The following is a 17,086-nucleotide window of genomic DNA, read 5'->3' on the forward strand; positions in this document are numbered from 1 at the left end:
TTATTCAACCTGCTGAATGCACACAGTCATGGAGATGTGTTCCGGCAATTACGACTGAATTTAAAACTAAACAAATAGCTTAATCTCCATCCTTTCTTTTAGGTACAAAAAACATTCTGTGCTTAAGTTGCTTGGATTGATCTATAAAAACCTGCAATACTGGCATATGCTTTTAGGGAATAGTGTGGGTTTGTGGATAAGTAATGTGTACATTTTGATATATCACTATACATAGATATGTTAATAAAGATGGAAAGGAATAACACATTTCTCTCCATTTTTATGCGCACAGAAAGATGTCTGCTATTTGTATGTTCCATATGTGACCAACTATGATTGGAAAACTGAAAGTACATGGAAGAAAAAAATAGTCTAGGTTTATGGAAATTGAGCATGTTTTGGGTACATAAGATTAATATAGATGCATATAATTATAAATGGGGTTTGCAAACAATGTGTTGAAAAGAATGTCTTTAGGGTTCTGCTCTTTGTAAGAAGTCTCAGAAATCAACAATTTTTTTTTTGTTTTTTTTATAGTACCCTGAAAAAGCTCTCTACACCCAGCTCTGCTATTACCGGTATATTTTTGACTGGGATTATGCTGTGGGTAAACAAGAGAAAGGTACGTCCTTTTAATCTACTCCAACTACTCAACATCCAAAGAGTCTGTTCCCATGAAAACTAGACTGGCTTGGGACCTGTATACAGAGCACCTGTATAGTGAGCGGTCTGATCCAGCATCAGTGTGCAGCTGCACTGTACATCCCAGCTTGTGTGTAAATAACTGCGGCAGCATGCTGTACGTGCACTTTTGTACAGCAGGTCAGTATAATGCTCGTCATGTTAGAGTTTGAATTCAGGGAACAGGAGCATGTCTAAAGCAAGGGTGCTAAATTCACAACAGGAGAAAAACACCGGCGAGCAAAGCAGAATGCATGGAGCGAAATGAGCTGCGTTTTCAGATCCCATGAGAATCTTGTGTTTGATCGGAGTGGCTTGGCTATGAAAACGGGGCTACATTACAATAACAATACTGGTATTATTATTAAATAATTGGTGCCTGGTAGACATGATCTAAACGCTGACGATGTGCTGGATCCGCAGTTCGACTCCGAAGAGGTTAAAGTGAGTTTGCTGTAATCCGTAGCTTTGTGGATAATAGAAATGTGTCCTGGTGTGCCCAGTCTATTAGGCGCAGTGCATTAGCTGAGCCAGGAGGAGGTGGGGGTGCAAGGTGGATAAACAATTAGCCAGTGTGGTGCCCAGCTTCATCGACTGCTTTCCCAGTACATCCTAAACCATGGAACAGAGGGACCGTCCTTGCAGAAGAGGCCAACTCATTCCATAGTCCCAGGAAAGGCTGCTGTTAGGGTCACGCTGTGTGCCGATTCTGTAATCCAATCTTTCTAAAGCTGCTGTCACTTGGGTATATTGGAGCTTCTGCAAGGGCAATTGCACCACTCTTACAGCAAGGTTAACAATTACAAGGAGGACCTTTCACTGAAGGATAGCGCTGGGTTCACGTTTGTATCCGCACAAATTATCACTTGATGCTCTTGTCTTGTGAATAACAAGTAGTCTACGCTGGCCTACAAAAAAAAAAAAAAAAACGTGCTGGATCAATCTGTGAGCTCCCTTGGCAACTGCGTACATACGGCTATCAAGTAAAAAACATACCTAAACATCACAGTCCAGAAGAAACTGTTACGGACAGGAAAATACTGTGGAATGCAACAAACCCTAGAAGTTAAAATACATTTAAAAAATGTACTTGCAATATAAAACAGTAGAGGTGTGAGTGTGAATTGAGATGAGATGGGACCACAAGCCACAAAAACAATCACTCGTACATAAATAAATACATGAATTAAATATATATCAATATATAGGCTGCAATTATAGTGTCAGTTTTTTTTGTTACATGCAGATGCCTTAATTCAAATTCAATGTGTTTATTTTAATTCACGTAATGGACATGTATAAAAATACACATTTTACTTCGATATACACGCAATCTCTCCTTGTCATCCATAAAATAACTCATCTATAAAGAGATGCTGTTCTATTTAGGCAGCCTGTGTGCTTTTAAATGGAGGTAAGTATATAAAGGGTGGCCCATCAAGACATCAGGTTTTGCTACAGGTTGTAGGTGTACTATAAAGAGATGCTGTTCTATCTAGGCAGCCTGTGTGCTTTTAAATGGAGGTAAGTATATTTTCTTAAATTACGGTCTGTCCTTCCGGTACTTTTATTTTTAATGTTTCTTTTTTTTTTCTTTGGTACCGGAACTGAGCATTTTCCCAGCTGGCACTGGTTCTGCTTGCTGCCTTGTCAGTGTTTTTAGTAAGAAACAGATCGAATTAGGTCAGCCTCTCCGCGTCTGCAGTGATTTTATTTGAAACGGCATATATTAAACCAGCCAACCACACTGATTACATTGCAAGCCTCATTTGATTTCATACACTCGCACATTAGAGGAAAGCTTAGTTTTTTAAATGCGTGATTGTGCCTGCACCTTGTGCAACTCCAAAGGTCACTTGTAATTTGCAGTGGAGTTTGCAGGGATCTGATTCAGGGAAGCGGTCAATTGAATGTATGCAGTTTAATTTTCGAAACCTTGTGAATACTAAGGTTGATGGGAATGGTCTTTTTAAATCAATACTCTTTAAATTAAAATTCAGTGTAAAATAAAAAGTGCTGCAGTAAAAGCCCCTTTCTGTTTATATATTCCTATTAATCCATATATATTTAACGTACCCTAATCAGGGGAAAGAGTGTTTGAAAACAAACAGTGGAGGTACTTCTAGACCTTTGAACCCATGGTAACTACACTCATTTATTTCTATTTAAATCTATTAATGTGCTTCTGATGTGATGTACTTCACAGTTAATGATGGAACAATCTACTATTCCTTTCTATTGTATTGAGTATTTATCTATTGATTTTCCTTTATTTTCTATATTGTACATTATCTAATTCTTCTTTTAAAACTACATGTTTTAGGTTGTTCATGTTGTGTTTTATTTTTTGGAAAATGTTCAACTATTGGTTAATTTATTTTATGTTTGATAGGTGATTCTATATTTTAAATAATAATGTGCCTGTCTCGCATTCATTCATATATAACATAAATACATAGCGCAGCACACAAAGCATACAGTAGTTGAGTAGCTTTTATATATTGCACTATTCAAGTCATTTGCATGATAAATGCGTTCGTCATCCAAAGGGTGGCCCATTAAGACATCAGGTTTTGCTACAGGTTGTAGGTGTACAAAAGGATTTCATTTTTGTAAGTAATCTACATGCATGCATGCACACCGTATTGAACTAAAGGGGGAACGGTTGTGCTTCTTAACTTGGAATTGACCTTATTCACGCCACTACGTGCATCATGCAGCATGGTAATGAAATGCGGAAAGGTACAGCCCTTGTTCTGGCTCTCTTGAAAGCCTAGTGGCCAGTTGTGAGCCAGTCTCACACTTTGATTTAACATTCGAGGTGATCAGCCCAGGAACAGCGCAGTACCGTTGTTTCTTTCTGCCAGATCATTCGCTTCTCTGTAGCCGACACTCCTGAGGTGTATGGCACCAAAGAGCACCCCGGACTGAAGGGGTGAGTGTTTATTCTCCCCCTCGGTTTGGATGTGCTTTATTTGACTGTACAGAGCCTAGGCAGAAGCTGAAGCACATCGGCAACCCACAATCTAATATAAAACAATTGGCAACGTCTTGGCCGAAAAAGTCTCTCGTAAAATGACACGGTACTGATCAAATAAAGAAGTCTAGAGCACAGCCAGGAATTGTCAGTCTGACTGGATTCACTTTCAACAACAGAAACATAAATCAAATCACAAAATGGGGGGCAGAACAAGTGTTTGTGCCGCAGCGTAACAAGGAGCACTCCCATCTATCACACTGCGATGATGCAGGTTTGGGGTCTGACACGCCCGGGCTATAGCTAGCCTTCTTGTGGTGGCTCTGCCACTGCTGCTTCTTCTCCTGCCTCTGTGTCTGAAAGCACCGAGTGGCAGTGTGGTGGTTGAAGGATATTCTCCTCGAAGATGATATTGACAACCTTAATTTGCTTGATACTTGCAATCACTGCCTGTGCTAAATGCAAAGCGCTGGCCCAATCAAGACTCTAGTAGAACAGAAAGGCAGGAGCTAGCTGGCGGCACACTGTAATAAGGAAATTTGTTGATTGAAAACAGTTTGTAGATTTTTGGAAATGATAGGGAATGTAATTGGCAAGAAAGAAAAGGATAGCCCTTCATAAATAATTGGAAATGGAGCATATATTTCTGTGATCATGTTAACATGATTTAAACAGGTCTGGGCTAGAATTTTCATCTTGGACAGGGGTCTTCAAGTCCCTGGGTTTATTGTGCCCAGCAGTTTGTGTGATTTGATGTCACTTGATGAAAAGGGCTTCTTAGAACACAGACGGAAATAAAAAAGTGGAAAACAAAATGATATAGTGGTTGCCTTGCTAAAGAGTGAATTTCTAGATTCTACCGACTCTAAGGAGACACGCATTGGGCATTTTAAACATTTTAAATGTGTGTTTTAAATCTATGCTGCCTGCGATGGTAAATCGTTTTTTGTCTTATTTGTAAGTAGCTTTAAGACAGGGGTGTCCAAAGTTGGCCCTTCCACTCTTAGCCTTTGTTCCAACCCTGTTCTAAAGTGTTTAATTGAACCAATTAAACATCCATCCAGAGCCTAAAGTAGTTAATAATCTCATTTAACTGTTAAACCTGGCCCTCCAGCACCGTGATTGGACACCCCAGCTTCAATACATCCAGGGTGTGAGGTCTCAGCCAGTCGGAGCTCTGTGCCGAGTCTGGGGTGTGAGGTCTCAGCCAGTCGGAGCTCTGTGCCGGGTCCGGGGTGTGAGGTCTCAGCCAGTCGGATCTCTGTGCCGAGTCCGGGGTATGAGGTCTCAGCCAGTCGGATATCTGTGCCGAGTCTGGGCTGTGAGATCTCGGCCAGTCTGGGGTGAGCACAGACCAGGTGCATTTCAGCTCTATTAACAAACGGGAGGGAAGTTTTCCCAGAACTGCTGCGTCCTGACCTTTTTATTTTTACGCCTCACCCTGCAGTATTTTAGGAATATATCTGGGCTTCCTCTAAAAGTGATGTCTTCTGCAACCAACAATGTGACGCCAAACAGTTTCTTCATCAGCTCAATGCATCAACCCAGGGGCCGGTATTAACAAATGAAGTGGGGAGGGAATGGTGCTCATGTTAAGTATTCACTGCAGTAACACGAATAGACGTCGACTGCAGTCTACACGCTTAGGGTCAGACGCTTCACCGCTGGTCATGTTCTCTTGTTTCTCATCATTCGAGCCTCTGTCACGCTTTTGTTGCTCAGCTGTGAACGCAAGGTGGCCACGTTGCTTTACTTGGTGAGCACCCGGGAAGCAATGCCATTTATTGCAAAGCGTTAGCAGTGTTCTAGTTTGAATTCCTCTGGCTGTGTCAGAAGGATACCATGTTTATCCCGTTCGTAAGGAAGGCCTTTAGAGAATTTGAGTGCCTCCCCCCTCCCTAAACACAGTATCCTGCTGACAGCCATTAGAAATCCTTTGTGTCTCTCACTAGCTCAAGCAAGATTTAGATGATTGCATGAGTAGTGACAGTAATCTCTATACAGGGATCCCATCAGCTAGATTTTTCACATAATTTAACTGGCTATTTTCGATTTCTTTAAATTGGATGTACATTTTGTACGAGTCCGTCTAAGCTGCCTTACCTAGAAGAATGCAGTCTATTCAGTAAATTGCACTTGACCACAATTGCTACATCCTCCGTCTGTTTCAACTAGATAAAGAAGTAATGGTTCCAGCAGGTGTACAGTCTGATCAAAGGGACCTGTCTGTGTGTGTCCCCAGATATAGTTTTTGTGTAGAGTGTGAATATCAATTTGTATCCTACTGCAATGACACTTCTGTGGTTTTAATGAGAAGAGAGGAGAGAGATGCATGCACTTTGCTTGTGTTTCATCAGGGATCATGACAGGGTCCTGTGCAGAGGTGTGATTTGAACATGCCTTTAGCCAGGGAAGCACCTGCTGCTGTAGAACGGATCCTGAATGTATTGGTGGAAGGAGGTGCCAGATGAAATATTTTACATATCTGTAACATTCAAATATGAGCTGCTGGATTAATGGGAATCAGAAACGATGGTCTAGAAAATACAATGCAGGTTTATGTATCTGATTATTTCAGGTCATCAAGAGTAGTTCTAGTACAAGGTCGTGCAACTTCAGCTCAGCCTCCTGGGGTCTGATCTAGTGGCCCTTTTTTAAGGTTAGCAACATTGTCCAGTTATGGGATGGGAAACCAGCATCTGCAGTAGACCGTGTGGGACAAGTAGGGGAACTCCATCAGCGCCCAAGCATGCTCTCTCGGTCCTCTCACCTTACTGCTGATCATGAAGATTGCTTGACTCTCTTTCCTATAACATGGGTGTTGAATTGACAGTTTTATCTGATTTGTTGTTCAGTTCACGTTCGAAAGTATTTTGTCCAGGCCACTCAGAAATTGTTACGAGCCGTTTAGATCCAAGGTTCTTTACTTCCCTGCTTTTATTCTTGGATCACGACTTCCCCACTTCACATGGTTAGATTAACTTTAGGAGAGAGTCCTTGAGGAGAGAAACTGGAATCTAAGTATATAGAACAGCAATATTGTGCATCTAATTAATGCATTACAGATGCACAGCTACAGTGATGCTGCTTGCTTCTTTGGCGAAGTATGATAATGTGCGGCAGTTAAAACCACGTCGCTCTCCTTTCCTCAGAGGACTGCCTTGACAGTTGCTTGATAACCGCTTACTTCTCTCCCTAGTTTTGACAGTTTTGTGTGGATTGTGATACAGAGTGTAAACCAAAACATCGTTGTCAGGCCAGCATTCTTTTTAGAAGTGTAAGAAGAAAAAATAATGGCACAGATAGTGGAGTATTCTTGGCAGTTAGAGGCGGTGTTGAAATAATAATTTTCTTGAGGGAATCTCAATCTCCCAAGAGCCCGGACTTGTTAAACAGTTTCATAATAGACTCGCCACAATCTCTCCGGGAAGGGCGAGCGGAACTGTTGTCTCAGCCTCGTCTTGTTGTCTATGCGTTTATTCAATTATACAGCAGGACAATGACAGTATACAGTGTAACCCTTTCTATCATGGACACCGCAGAAGGGTTACTTGACTGAGGGACCTCGTTCTTTGCATGCAGGATCTCTTTTTCATAGTTTATAATCACTTTTTTTTTTTTTTTGTCCATTAGTTCCTCTTTAACCCCTTAACCCTTTCGCTGCTAGAAATTGTTCATATATGAACGATGATGTAATGTTGACATTGGACACCCATTTTAAACAACCATTGGCTGCTTGCCAAATGACTGACATCTCCAAAGGCTCCAACAACCAATCAGGGATGGTTTTATACACTTTCAAAACTAAAGTGAAGTTAGATAGACAAAGCTAGACAAGCGAGTTATTTTATTTTTTTCTTTTGGGAGATTCGGCAGTCACAAGTACAAGCTTACCAGAAATCGTACACTATTTGTACAATTCTCTGATCCTACTACCTTAAAGGGTTAACGAAAGATGCACTCAGAACTAGAATACTACACCATGTTGCAACAGCTGGAGGGGGATCCAGGATACGAAGGGTTAAAAGTGCCTGCTCCCGGAATAAAAAGGGTTCATGTTAATAGTTCTGATAAACGCAACTTCCAGGCTTCTGGAACTTGGTCATGTGGTTGGAAATGACAGCATACAGCATGTTTGGTCATTAAAGCTACAGAGGAGTGTTTTGTAAAGCATCTTTTTAGTGTTTAATAGGAGAGTTGCATGTGTGACCGAGCAACAGTGGTGATTTATTTAGAAACGTCAATAATTCTAGTCGTGCAAAGTTAGGAATCTCTGCTTTTAGTGATATATGAAGTGCAGATCCTGGGGAACAGGCTAGGACTGTGCTGTGTGTAGGGACCTATACTATTGTGGCTAATCAAGCTTGTAGTAAAACCTGGAATGGGTGAAAACTGCTATGCAGTAGGAGTCTTATTTCTAGCCCTGGGGTATTACCGTTCAAAGCATTTTAATTAGAAGTCAGGCTTGTATGAAGATCAGGAGAGTCAAATGCAATAAATATCTTCCTGTTGGAACTATTTTAATAAACCTCTTGTATTTTATGAAAACAATCTTCTGTTTCTGATCATCCCTACCTGGTTAAGTTTATAATCAAACCAAATATTCTTTATTCCCTAAAAAGCTTTGTGTCACTGCCTGGCATGTTGCAGACAAATTCCAATTACTTTTCCACTTGAAGCTATTGTTTAGCACGGCAAGTCATCCGACAGTAAAATTATAAATACAGATGTTGTCGCGCTGCACTGTAATCACAATTTTAATTGAAATGTTAACAAATCTAAAGCTCCTTTTTTCCCCCCTTCCTCGTCTTATCTAAGACCCAGGAGAATTATTTTGTCTTTCCACACAAAGGATAATGTGTTCCAAGGTGAGTGTCTGTCTCTTTCTTGTAGAATTTCAGTACCTTGGACAGTTCTGTTTTTAGGATTTCTATATTTTTAGCTTGTAAATTACTGATTTCACGTGTTGGTTGCCGTAGAATGTTGCTGCTAATCAAGAGGCATGGGTTCAAATCCGGTCAAAACTTAACATTGCAACATTTACGCCATACTGTATTATCCATTCTCCTTGCCACACCGAATATCCCCCACCCCCTCCCCAATAAAAAAAGTCAGCTGGATGGATTGGGAATCAGGGGGGCCTTAGTCCTGAGACTTCTTTCCAAGGCATTTAGTGTCGTATCTGGCAGTTTTTTTTTTCTCCTCTCTTTCTTCTCCAGTGATGAGCAGCCAATTGCTTTTAAAGCGGGCATTATGCCAGCTCAGCAGCACAATAGAAAACCAATCTTCCGCCATTCTACTTCTGAAGCTGTTATTGTAGCGTTTTTGATAACTGCTGCCACGAGAACAAGAAAGAGAGATGGGGGGGGGGGGCTCCATTGCTTCCAGTTAGTCAAGTTAAATCCAGAGCAGCATTAAAATTACTCTGACAACTGTTTCAGAGGTCACCCACTGTGTGTAGCTCCTGCACGGAACAAGATTGATGGTCTGTTTGATTAGCATGGCTGGCCAGTGCTCCGCGTTGAACTGCACTGTCTCCTGGTAGTACTGTGGCAATGTCCCAGAAAGAGGGAAGAGATGCTTTATCAGATTTCAATTGTATGTATTTAACCAGGGTAGAATCCTTGAGATATACATCTCATTTACAAGAAGGGGGTCCTGACAAGAGAAGACAGCAATAAATAACATGATAAAATCAATGGAAAAGAGAGAAATCATTCAAACAGGGCACATTTAAAACAGTAACACAACATAAAAGCATAAAGAAATCTTATTTACATGATCCTGGCCATTGTCAAGTATCTACAGGATTAGCCACCCCGGTTAGATTTAAAATACATATTCATGAGCGATTTAAAAAGGTATTATTTTATTATTATTTGTTTATTTAGCAGACGCCTTCATCCAAGGCAACTTAGAGACTAGGGTGTGTGAACTATGCATCAGCTGCAGAGTCACTTACAATTACGTCTCACCCAAAAGACGGAGCACAAGGAAGTTAAGTGACTTGCTCAGGGTCACACAATGAGTCCGTGGCTGAGGTGGGATTTGAACCGGGGACCTCCTGGTTACAAGCCCTGTTCTTTAATCAGTGGACCACACAGCCTCCTAATTGTGAAGAGGCTGTTTTTATGTTCGAAGGCAGTGGGTTACAAAGATGGGAAGCTTGATACACAAAGGCATGTTGGGCCATATTGGATCTCAATTTAGGGATTTTGAATGTAGGCACATCATTTGATCTTAGTGTATTGGTAGAGTTACATGGGTTTTATTGATGTGCTCATTTTTAATGTACCAATCCGTTCTGTCTATAGGCGTTTTTTAAAAAAGAAATTTCTCTGGGAGGGGGTTGGAATCCACACGAGCGTCTCTGACATCGAAACTGTACCTTGGAAAACATTGGTAATCTGAGCAGGGTTGAATTCCTGTTCAAATTTCCGATTCCTTTTTAAAATCAATTTCTAATTCCCATTCCCCTTTTTAATCAATTCCTGCACATCATTGATCAAAATGGCAATTAGCAGTATTCTGTTAAAATGAGCTTCTCAGTGACAACACATTAAATTCGCTTCAAGTGAAAGCAGATGAGCAATCCCAACAATTCTCTCTAAAATATAAATTCCAATTCCTTTGAAGAAATTGGAATGGGGAATTGATTTTTAAAAAAGAAATTGGAGGTGGATTTGAAATTGAAAAACAGGAATTGACCCCAACCCTGAATCTGAGCAATCATAAAAAAAAACAAAGAGAGAAGTACCTGGCAAACACATCTGTCTGCCCTCCAGCTCTGTCCGCTTTGCTGCCATTGCACTTGTGACATGTCCGGGGTTTGTCGTGTGGTACAGGGATGAGTCATACAAATGAATTTCACTTGTTCCCTCAGCTAGACTTCAACCCAGACCTCCGCAGTTCACTGTGCAGTGCTTCCATCCCACTGCGCCTTTGGAAAAACCTTTCTAAATGGAACCATTAGGATAGGTGTTGCACTACTCTGAACACTGCAGTGACTCACGCTAAACAAAGGCTGTTGGTGTCTAATTAGGTTTGATGTAAACAGCAGTCCCTGGTGAGAGTTCTGTGCTGGCTGCTTGTGTATCTGTGCCTTCAGGGGTTTTGTTTATTTTCTTTTGCTGTTTTTGTTTTGTGTATTTATTTTTTTTTGGTTTGTTTTAAAAGCTGGGAGAGGGATTTGGACATTATACGCCAGTCCCTGGTGCAAGACTGACTGGCTAGCCATCTGGTAAAGATGGAGACAGGGCGGTACGGAATCATCTCTTTCCTGTATAATATATAAATAAACCGATTTTGAAATTCATGGGGCATGTTTAATAGCTCTGGTCTACATGTAAAATACAATCTACTTCTTGATTGCAGGCTACCAAGTTAAATGTGGAAGCAATTTCAAACACAGTTTGAGATTTCCCATAATAAAACATAAAAAATTATATCCAATATCAATGGCTTCTAAATGATTCTGAACTGATTTCATTCTTTCCCTGAAGAGCAATTCATTTCTCTTTTTCCCCCCCTCCCTGTTAAGTGTGGGCAGAGTGATTATGGGCGCTCGGTAATGTAATTTTGTTGCATTGATAAAATAAAAATTGTCCTTTATCTGCTTTTTGATAATGCTCAATTTATAGGCTGGCTTCTCTGCCACCTCTTCAGGGCTTGCAGAATCCCATCCCTCCTCCCTCTCTGCTCTCTTCAGGGGCAGCGAGCTGTTTGAAATCCTCTGGTACGATTGTCAAATCAATTATTCATTCTCTGCAATTATGCTCGCACAAAGAACATTTTGCTGGTCTGAATGATGATTAAATTAACAGCTATTCCAGCTGCCTGATAACATCTAATAGAATATTCATAAGCACCAAAATGGAATGAATTATCTCCATTAACTTCATCATGCTCACTTAATTACATGCTTGTTATTGTATTTACACCTTGTTAGACACTGCTGAAGCTGATACAGTGTCTGGCCTTGTAGCTGAGCATGTTTTTCTCTCTCTCTCTCTCTCTCTCTCTCTCTCTCTCTCTCTCTCTCTCTCTCTCTCTCTCTCTCTCTCTCTCTCTCTCTCTCTCTCTCTCTCTTAGAGAATGCTATTTATTTTAAATACTCCCCCTGCTGGGTGCTTGAGGGGGCTTTAGTCCGCCTGTGCAGTGATGAATTGGGAAACAGGGTGTAAAATCTAAAAAAAAAAAAAGAAAAGATACATGTATAAAGAAAGGTAAGCGTGCAATAAAGTGCCTCTGACAAGCTCTGTGGCTTTTAAGTTGCTCTCATTCAGCCACATACAAAAAAAAAAGAAAAAAAATATTTTATTCCATCGTTCAGAAATGATGACATGATTGCTTTTGGGTAATCATTTACCATTCTTTTTTTTTTTTTTTTCTTCAAAGCAAATTGTCTGAAGTAATAGGTTCTCGGGATTACACTGTGTGCTTATTTTTCCATCTCCTCTGTTCAGAACTTTATTTAGGCATGCTCTCCAGCGCTTAACCTCAGTCCCCTCTGTGTTTCAGCTTCTAACTTTATTTATTCAACACCACAGAATGGATTCCGTGTCCCTTTACCCCCCTGCTCCCGGGTTTCACACCACCCACCAGCTCCCTGCTAGTGTGGGCTAATCGTGGCGATTGTCTTTGACGTAATGGTCATACAAAGGCTATGGTGAAGCCATTTCATTGAATTATCATATTGTTTTTTTGATAGCAAACATATTGTGGGCTGGAAGATATTCTGGAGTTCTTAATCCTGCTGGGTGAAGTTTAGTATTGATTTGTATGACTATGTAAGCAGCTGCTTTTCACTAAAGGGACACCTGTGACTTGATGTTTCTTCCCTTGGCAAGGTCTGTGTATGTTACTGAGTTCAAGAACCTTTCCTGAGGGATGAGGAGCTCTAGCAGTAGGTACTGAATTGTGGATCAAGAACTCAAAAATCAGAGCTAAACACACCGCTTTGCTAGCTTAGGGCATCAGCTATTCTGAGGTGTATGAAGCCCTATCCTGTAAAACTATAAACAACAAAAATATCCAGCTTGGCTTTTGTCACTATGGGTTTATTGGTGCCACAATGATTTCATTAAACCTAGAAAGGACCCACGAGGAAAATGGATCACAATCATTTGAACCTGCATGTCTTTTATAAAGTGGTTGGACAGGTAACTTCTTTTTAATAAAATGTGTTGTTTTTTCAGAATGCCTCAATGTGGTCTTTGTGCTGAATAGCCCACCACACTAGATAATAGGAAAGAGTTCCTGAGCGCATTGGCTAGCCTCCCTGAGATCAGGGAAGTTTGTCCCAGTCATCAGGGGAACAGTGGGGTGTGAAAGCTTTCTGGATGCCTGTAATAAAGGAATGTTTTCTGCTTATGCGGCCAATATTGATGGCAATCGGATTTGTGCACTGGACAATCAGCAAATGGAGTTAAGTCCGCCCCATGAGAAGTAGGCGCTTTCAAATGGAAAATACAGACGGCATAATTTTTTTTTTTTTTCATTGATTCACACTGAGGTTCAATCAGGGCTGCGATTTCTGACTGATTTTGTGAAATTTGATGCGGAACCTGTCTAACTGGGGGAAGCTTGTATCTGTGTCACTCTTCCAATGTCCAGAGACCACTATGAGAGATGGTTTGATACCCTCCAGCCATACATTTAAACCACTTGAATAGTATGCTAATGTGCTTTTTTTTTTTGGTCCTACCAGGAGTTTTTATATTATTGATTTTAAATTGTATCTATTTTCTAGGAATGATGAATGACTCTGGTTTAGACAGTTATTGCCCATTTATCCCCAATCAAACTCCTTGTTAGCTGAGTATTTTGGTGTCCCTAAACAGGTTAGCTTCTGCAAAACAGGTTTAATATTTGATTAACCAAGACCTTATCAATTTTACTACTGGGTGGGTGGGATATATATTTAGTTAATTGTATTCCCAAAAAAACGACCCGTTTCTGCACTGTTGCCTGCCAAGATAGGTATGGTATCACTTTGACTTTTGTCTTGGCAGACACCATTTCAGTTTTGGATAAAATGAAGAAATATCCCAGTAAATGGATAACCTCTGGGGGACTCAACCTTGCCTTGCTTATTAAAATCCCCACTCCCCAGAACGGTTTTACTCGTCAAGTTTACGTGTTAGGGACCTCCTCTCTGCACATGCTCATATAAATCAGAGTAGCTATCGCACTGAGTTTTGAGAAGGTACAGGACCCCTCCCTCAGGGTTTGCCAGTACAGTAGGTGAAGTGCAGACCTCTCCATTGTCTCCAAGGAGTGTAGCTAGTTGTCATTCTTACTTGGTTGTATGGCAGAGTAAATAGTCCCCTTTCTATCCAACCTGGTGGGAAAAGTCAATATCCCATCAGCGGAGTTGGTAAACACATCAGGGGCTGTGTCCTCTCTCTCATCTTCCCTGCTCTTTATTACTGCACAATCTTAAACCCCTGCTCGACAGCTCTCCACTGCGCTCTGTGTCATTCAAATCCAAAGCGCCGTCGAGGGCCAGCTGTGACAGTAAACCTCATTTTATTTCTCAAACCGAACCTCAAAAACACATTGTGTGTGTGTGTGTGTGTGAGCACCAGATTACTTCACTGGACATATTTAGCTTCCAAGTAAAGCTCTTCCAGGCTGGCCGCTCCAGGGGAGAGAATTGCTTTTGAATTGGTCTGTGAAACTTTTTCTAATGTAGAAATTGGCTAGCAACTCATTTCTGTGTTTCTTGCAGCCAGCCGCCTCCTTGGCCAACTGTACAATTGAATACCGATCCTTATCATTGACCTTTGGCAGTTACTGTTACTTTCTACCAAAACAAAGTCGATTGGGGTTCAGGTTAAAAATAAAATATAGATCTACATATAGATAGGGTTTTTTTTTGTTTGTTACTTGTTTGTTTTTTTTCCTGTAAAAATCTTAAACTGCTGCCTAGGTTCCACCCTAGATGGGATCTTGAAGTTTCCTGTTCCCCCTGGAATAGAGATCCAGTACAGTGCCCATTTCACTGTGCCGGGTGCGTAGCTAGGTTGTTTTGTATTCTGGGAAAATGACTGTCGCAGTCCCCCTGGAGTAAAACCCCCATCTCTGAGGGGACTTCCCTGTGGAGCAGAGGCCCTGTCATTATCTAAATGATTGCCAGCCCATTAGCAGTGTGTCTTGCAGAGAAGGCGCTTGAGAAGCAGCATATGAAAGCAGAGACATCTGGCAGATTGACGTTTCTATGCACTTGCAGAGGTGTCACTTGTTTTTATGTTCGCTTAAATGATAATGCCCTTGATACCCTAAATAAATTAATACCAAATCGAGAAGCTTCAGCCTGAGATGCACTGCTCGGTGTATTGGCAGTGCCATCTTGTGCAGCCTGTACTGCAGGGAGGTGCCCTGCTCGCTGTATCGGCAGTAGCATCTTTCTTTGCTAGCAGAGACCAAGGAAAGGCTGTTGCACATGGCGGATGTTCTTGAGGACAATGTGAAATTTAGTTTGCTAGATTAATTACAGTTTCCAGTGGTTGACAAGCGTCTGCATCGTAGAGTAACCGTTATGAATGGTTCCTATGGAATCCTTTTACAGCAGTCTCTCAAAGAGGTTAGGAATGTGGTGATGGCCAGTGTGTTTGAGTCCTGCAAGCACGCCCTGTCTAGGGGTTACACAAACAGAGAGAAACACTGCTGGGCAATGTTTTCCTGAAGCTGCCTGTATTGGCAGAGCTGTGGTTAGAGGATGCTTTTAAAATAAAAACTGTTCTTCTTCACACTGCTTGGTAGCTTGGGAAGAGACGTCCTTCTTTAGAAATTAAATGATCTAAATCAGCAGACCTCTATTTAATATCTAAATACTATAGTGGAAGGATCAATGGCTCGAAACCTCTCATGCAGGGGTCTTTGTGCTTGTGTTCAGTTCTTTAATGTTATGCAAGGATGCTGTTTAGTTACAAGTAGTTTAGGGGAAGAAAGTTCCTATTGATGTTCAGTGGAAGAGTAGGGAAATAAGACTCCCCTTGCATAGCCATTTGATCCATTCCTAGTTTTGCTGTGAGTTTAAGAAGACAAACCTGAGCTTGTTACCTATACACTGGCTAATCAAACTCCTATTAAAACCAGGAATGGGTCTCACGACTATGCAAGAGAAGTCTTATTTCCATCCCTGGAAGTGTTGCTGCTTATTAAGATCATGTTTGTTAACTGAGTGTAAAAGTATGTGAAGTGTGTATCCTATTTGGATGGCACGAGTTTTGTTCTAATCTTGTCTTCGTTTTCTTTTGCTCTTCAGAATGCCAGTCGCGACTGAACTCATTAGAGGAAAAGGTGTGGTACAAGAAGCTGAAGGAAGTCGCTGACAAAGCTCTGTCGGTGAGCGGCTACTCCGAGGTCAATCTCAGCAAGCTCTTCCAGTCCCTTACCTGTCTCAAGTAGCCTTTCAGCTGCCCTGGCAGTGCAATGTAAACTCCGTGCGAACAATACCTCTGGCTCTCTGGTTTTAGACATTTCAGTGTTCAGACTGTGTACTAATGCAGTCAGCCTTTTTCTAATGTCCCGGTACCTGCCTACTTATAATAATCCATTTTTGGACTAGCAGTAAATTGTCTGACCTGGTGCTTCTGTAAAGCAGAGGATGTCCTGTTATGCACATGACATCAGTAATATGTTGCAGATTTGGGGTAAAAAAAATTTCACCAGGTATTCTTTCAGGACTTTTAACCCCAAAACTTGGATGCTAAAAGTTCCTTGGAATTTTAAGCTTGAAAAAGGAATTGGTATGTTAGACTAGATATAAAACTCCTCTGTCATTGAAGTTTTGCATCTGTCCAGCAAGAGAAAATTAGATTTAACTTTTGACATTCACTATTTGGTTTTATAGATTTTTGAAACATTGATCTTCAGTGGCACATCTCAATAAAAAAAAAAAAATGAATAGGCATGCTTGTCATGCAGAATTTTAGACAGCTCTTTAGTCCAGAGGCACTTAAGTTGCCCCCGAGTTTAAAGGTGTGTAGAAAAGACTTTACCACTGTATCATTGGCCACGTGTTCACCATCTCTGGAGATCAAGTTCATTGTCAAAGTCCAACTATGCATGTTGGCATGGATACAAAGTTCAGAGCATTTGAAGAAATAATAAGTTCTGTTTTTTACAGTTGACCTGAGTTTTTTTTTTTTTTTTAAATATTAAGACACAAAACTAGTTTTGTTGATTGCTTAGTTTACCAGTTCTAGTGCTTTCTTTTTTCTTATTTTTGGGGGGTGGGGGGGGGGGGGGGGGCTGAGGGGTTAAGTGTTTTAAGACTCAATGTTTTCTTATCATATACACTTCCATATGATATTTAATACTTGCTTTGGTTTTTGGTTACACATGTTTCTAATTTGTATGTAAAAAGTCATTTTTTAAACGTTTTGAGGTTCAGTGTAATATTCTCCTTTATGTAATGTT

At 40.8% G+C, this 17,086-nt stretch overlaps 1 protein-coding gene across 2 annotated transcripts in view; it reads left to right on the top strand.

Moving 5' to 3' along the window:
* The window catches only part of LOC117406034 (DNA polymerase alpha catalytic subunit-like), an 84,945-nt gene extending 68,549 nt beyond the window's left edge, over positions 1-16,396 (top strand). The window contains exons 36-37 of one of the 2 annotated variants that reach the window (XM_034924008.2): positions 538-622; positions 15,930-16,396. In XM_034924008.2, the coding sequence (XP_034779899.2) occupies positions 538-622; positions 15,930-16,072 (228 nt within the window). In that variant the 3' untranslated portion in view covers positions 16,073-16,396. The remainder of the gene's footprint in view (positions 1-537; positions 623-15,929) is intronic. The other variant, XM_059030788.1, reaches the window with a different exon arrangement.
* The last annotated feature ends 690 nt before the right edge of the window (positions 16,397-17,086 follow it).

Source organism: Acipenser ruthenus, chromosome 9 (assembly GCF_902713425.1).
Source record: "Acipenser ruthenus chromosome 9, fAciRut3.2 maternal haplotype, whole genome shotgun sequence".
In the NCBI taxonomy this organism is placed as follows: domain Eukaryota; kingdom Metazoa; phylum Chordata; class Actinopteri; order Acipenseriformes; family Acipenseridae; genus Acipenser; species Acipenser ruthenus.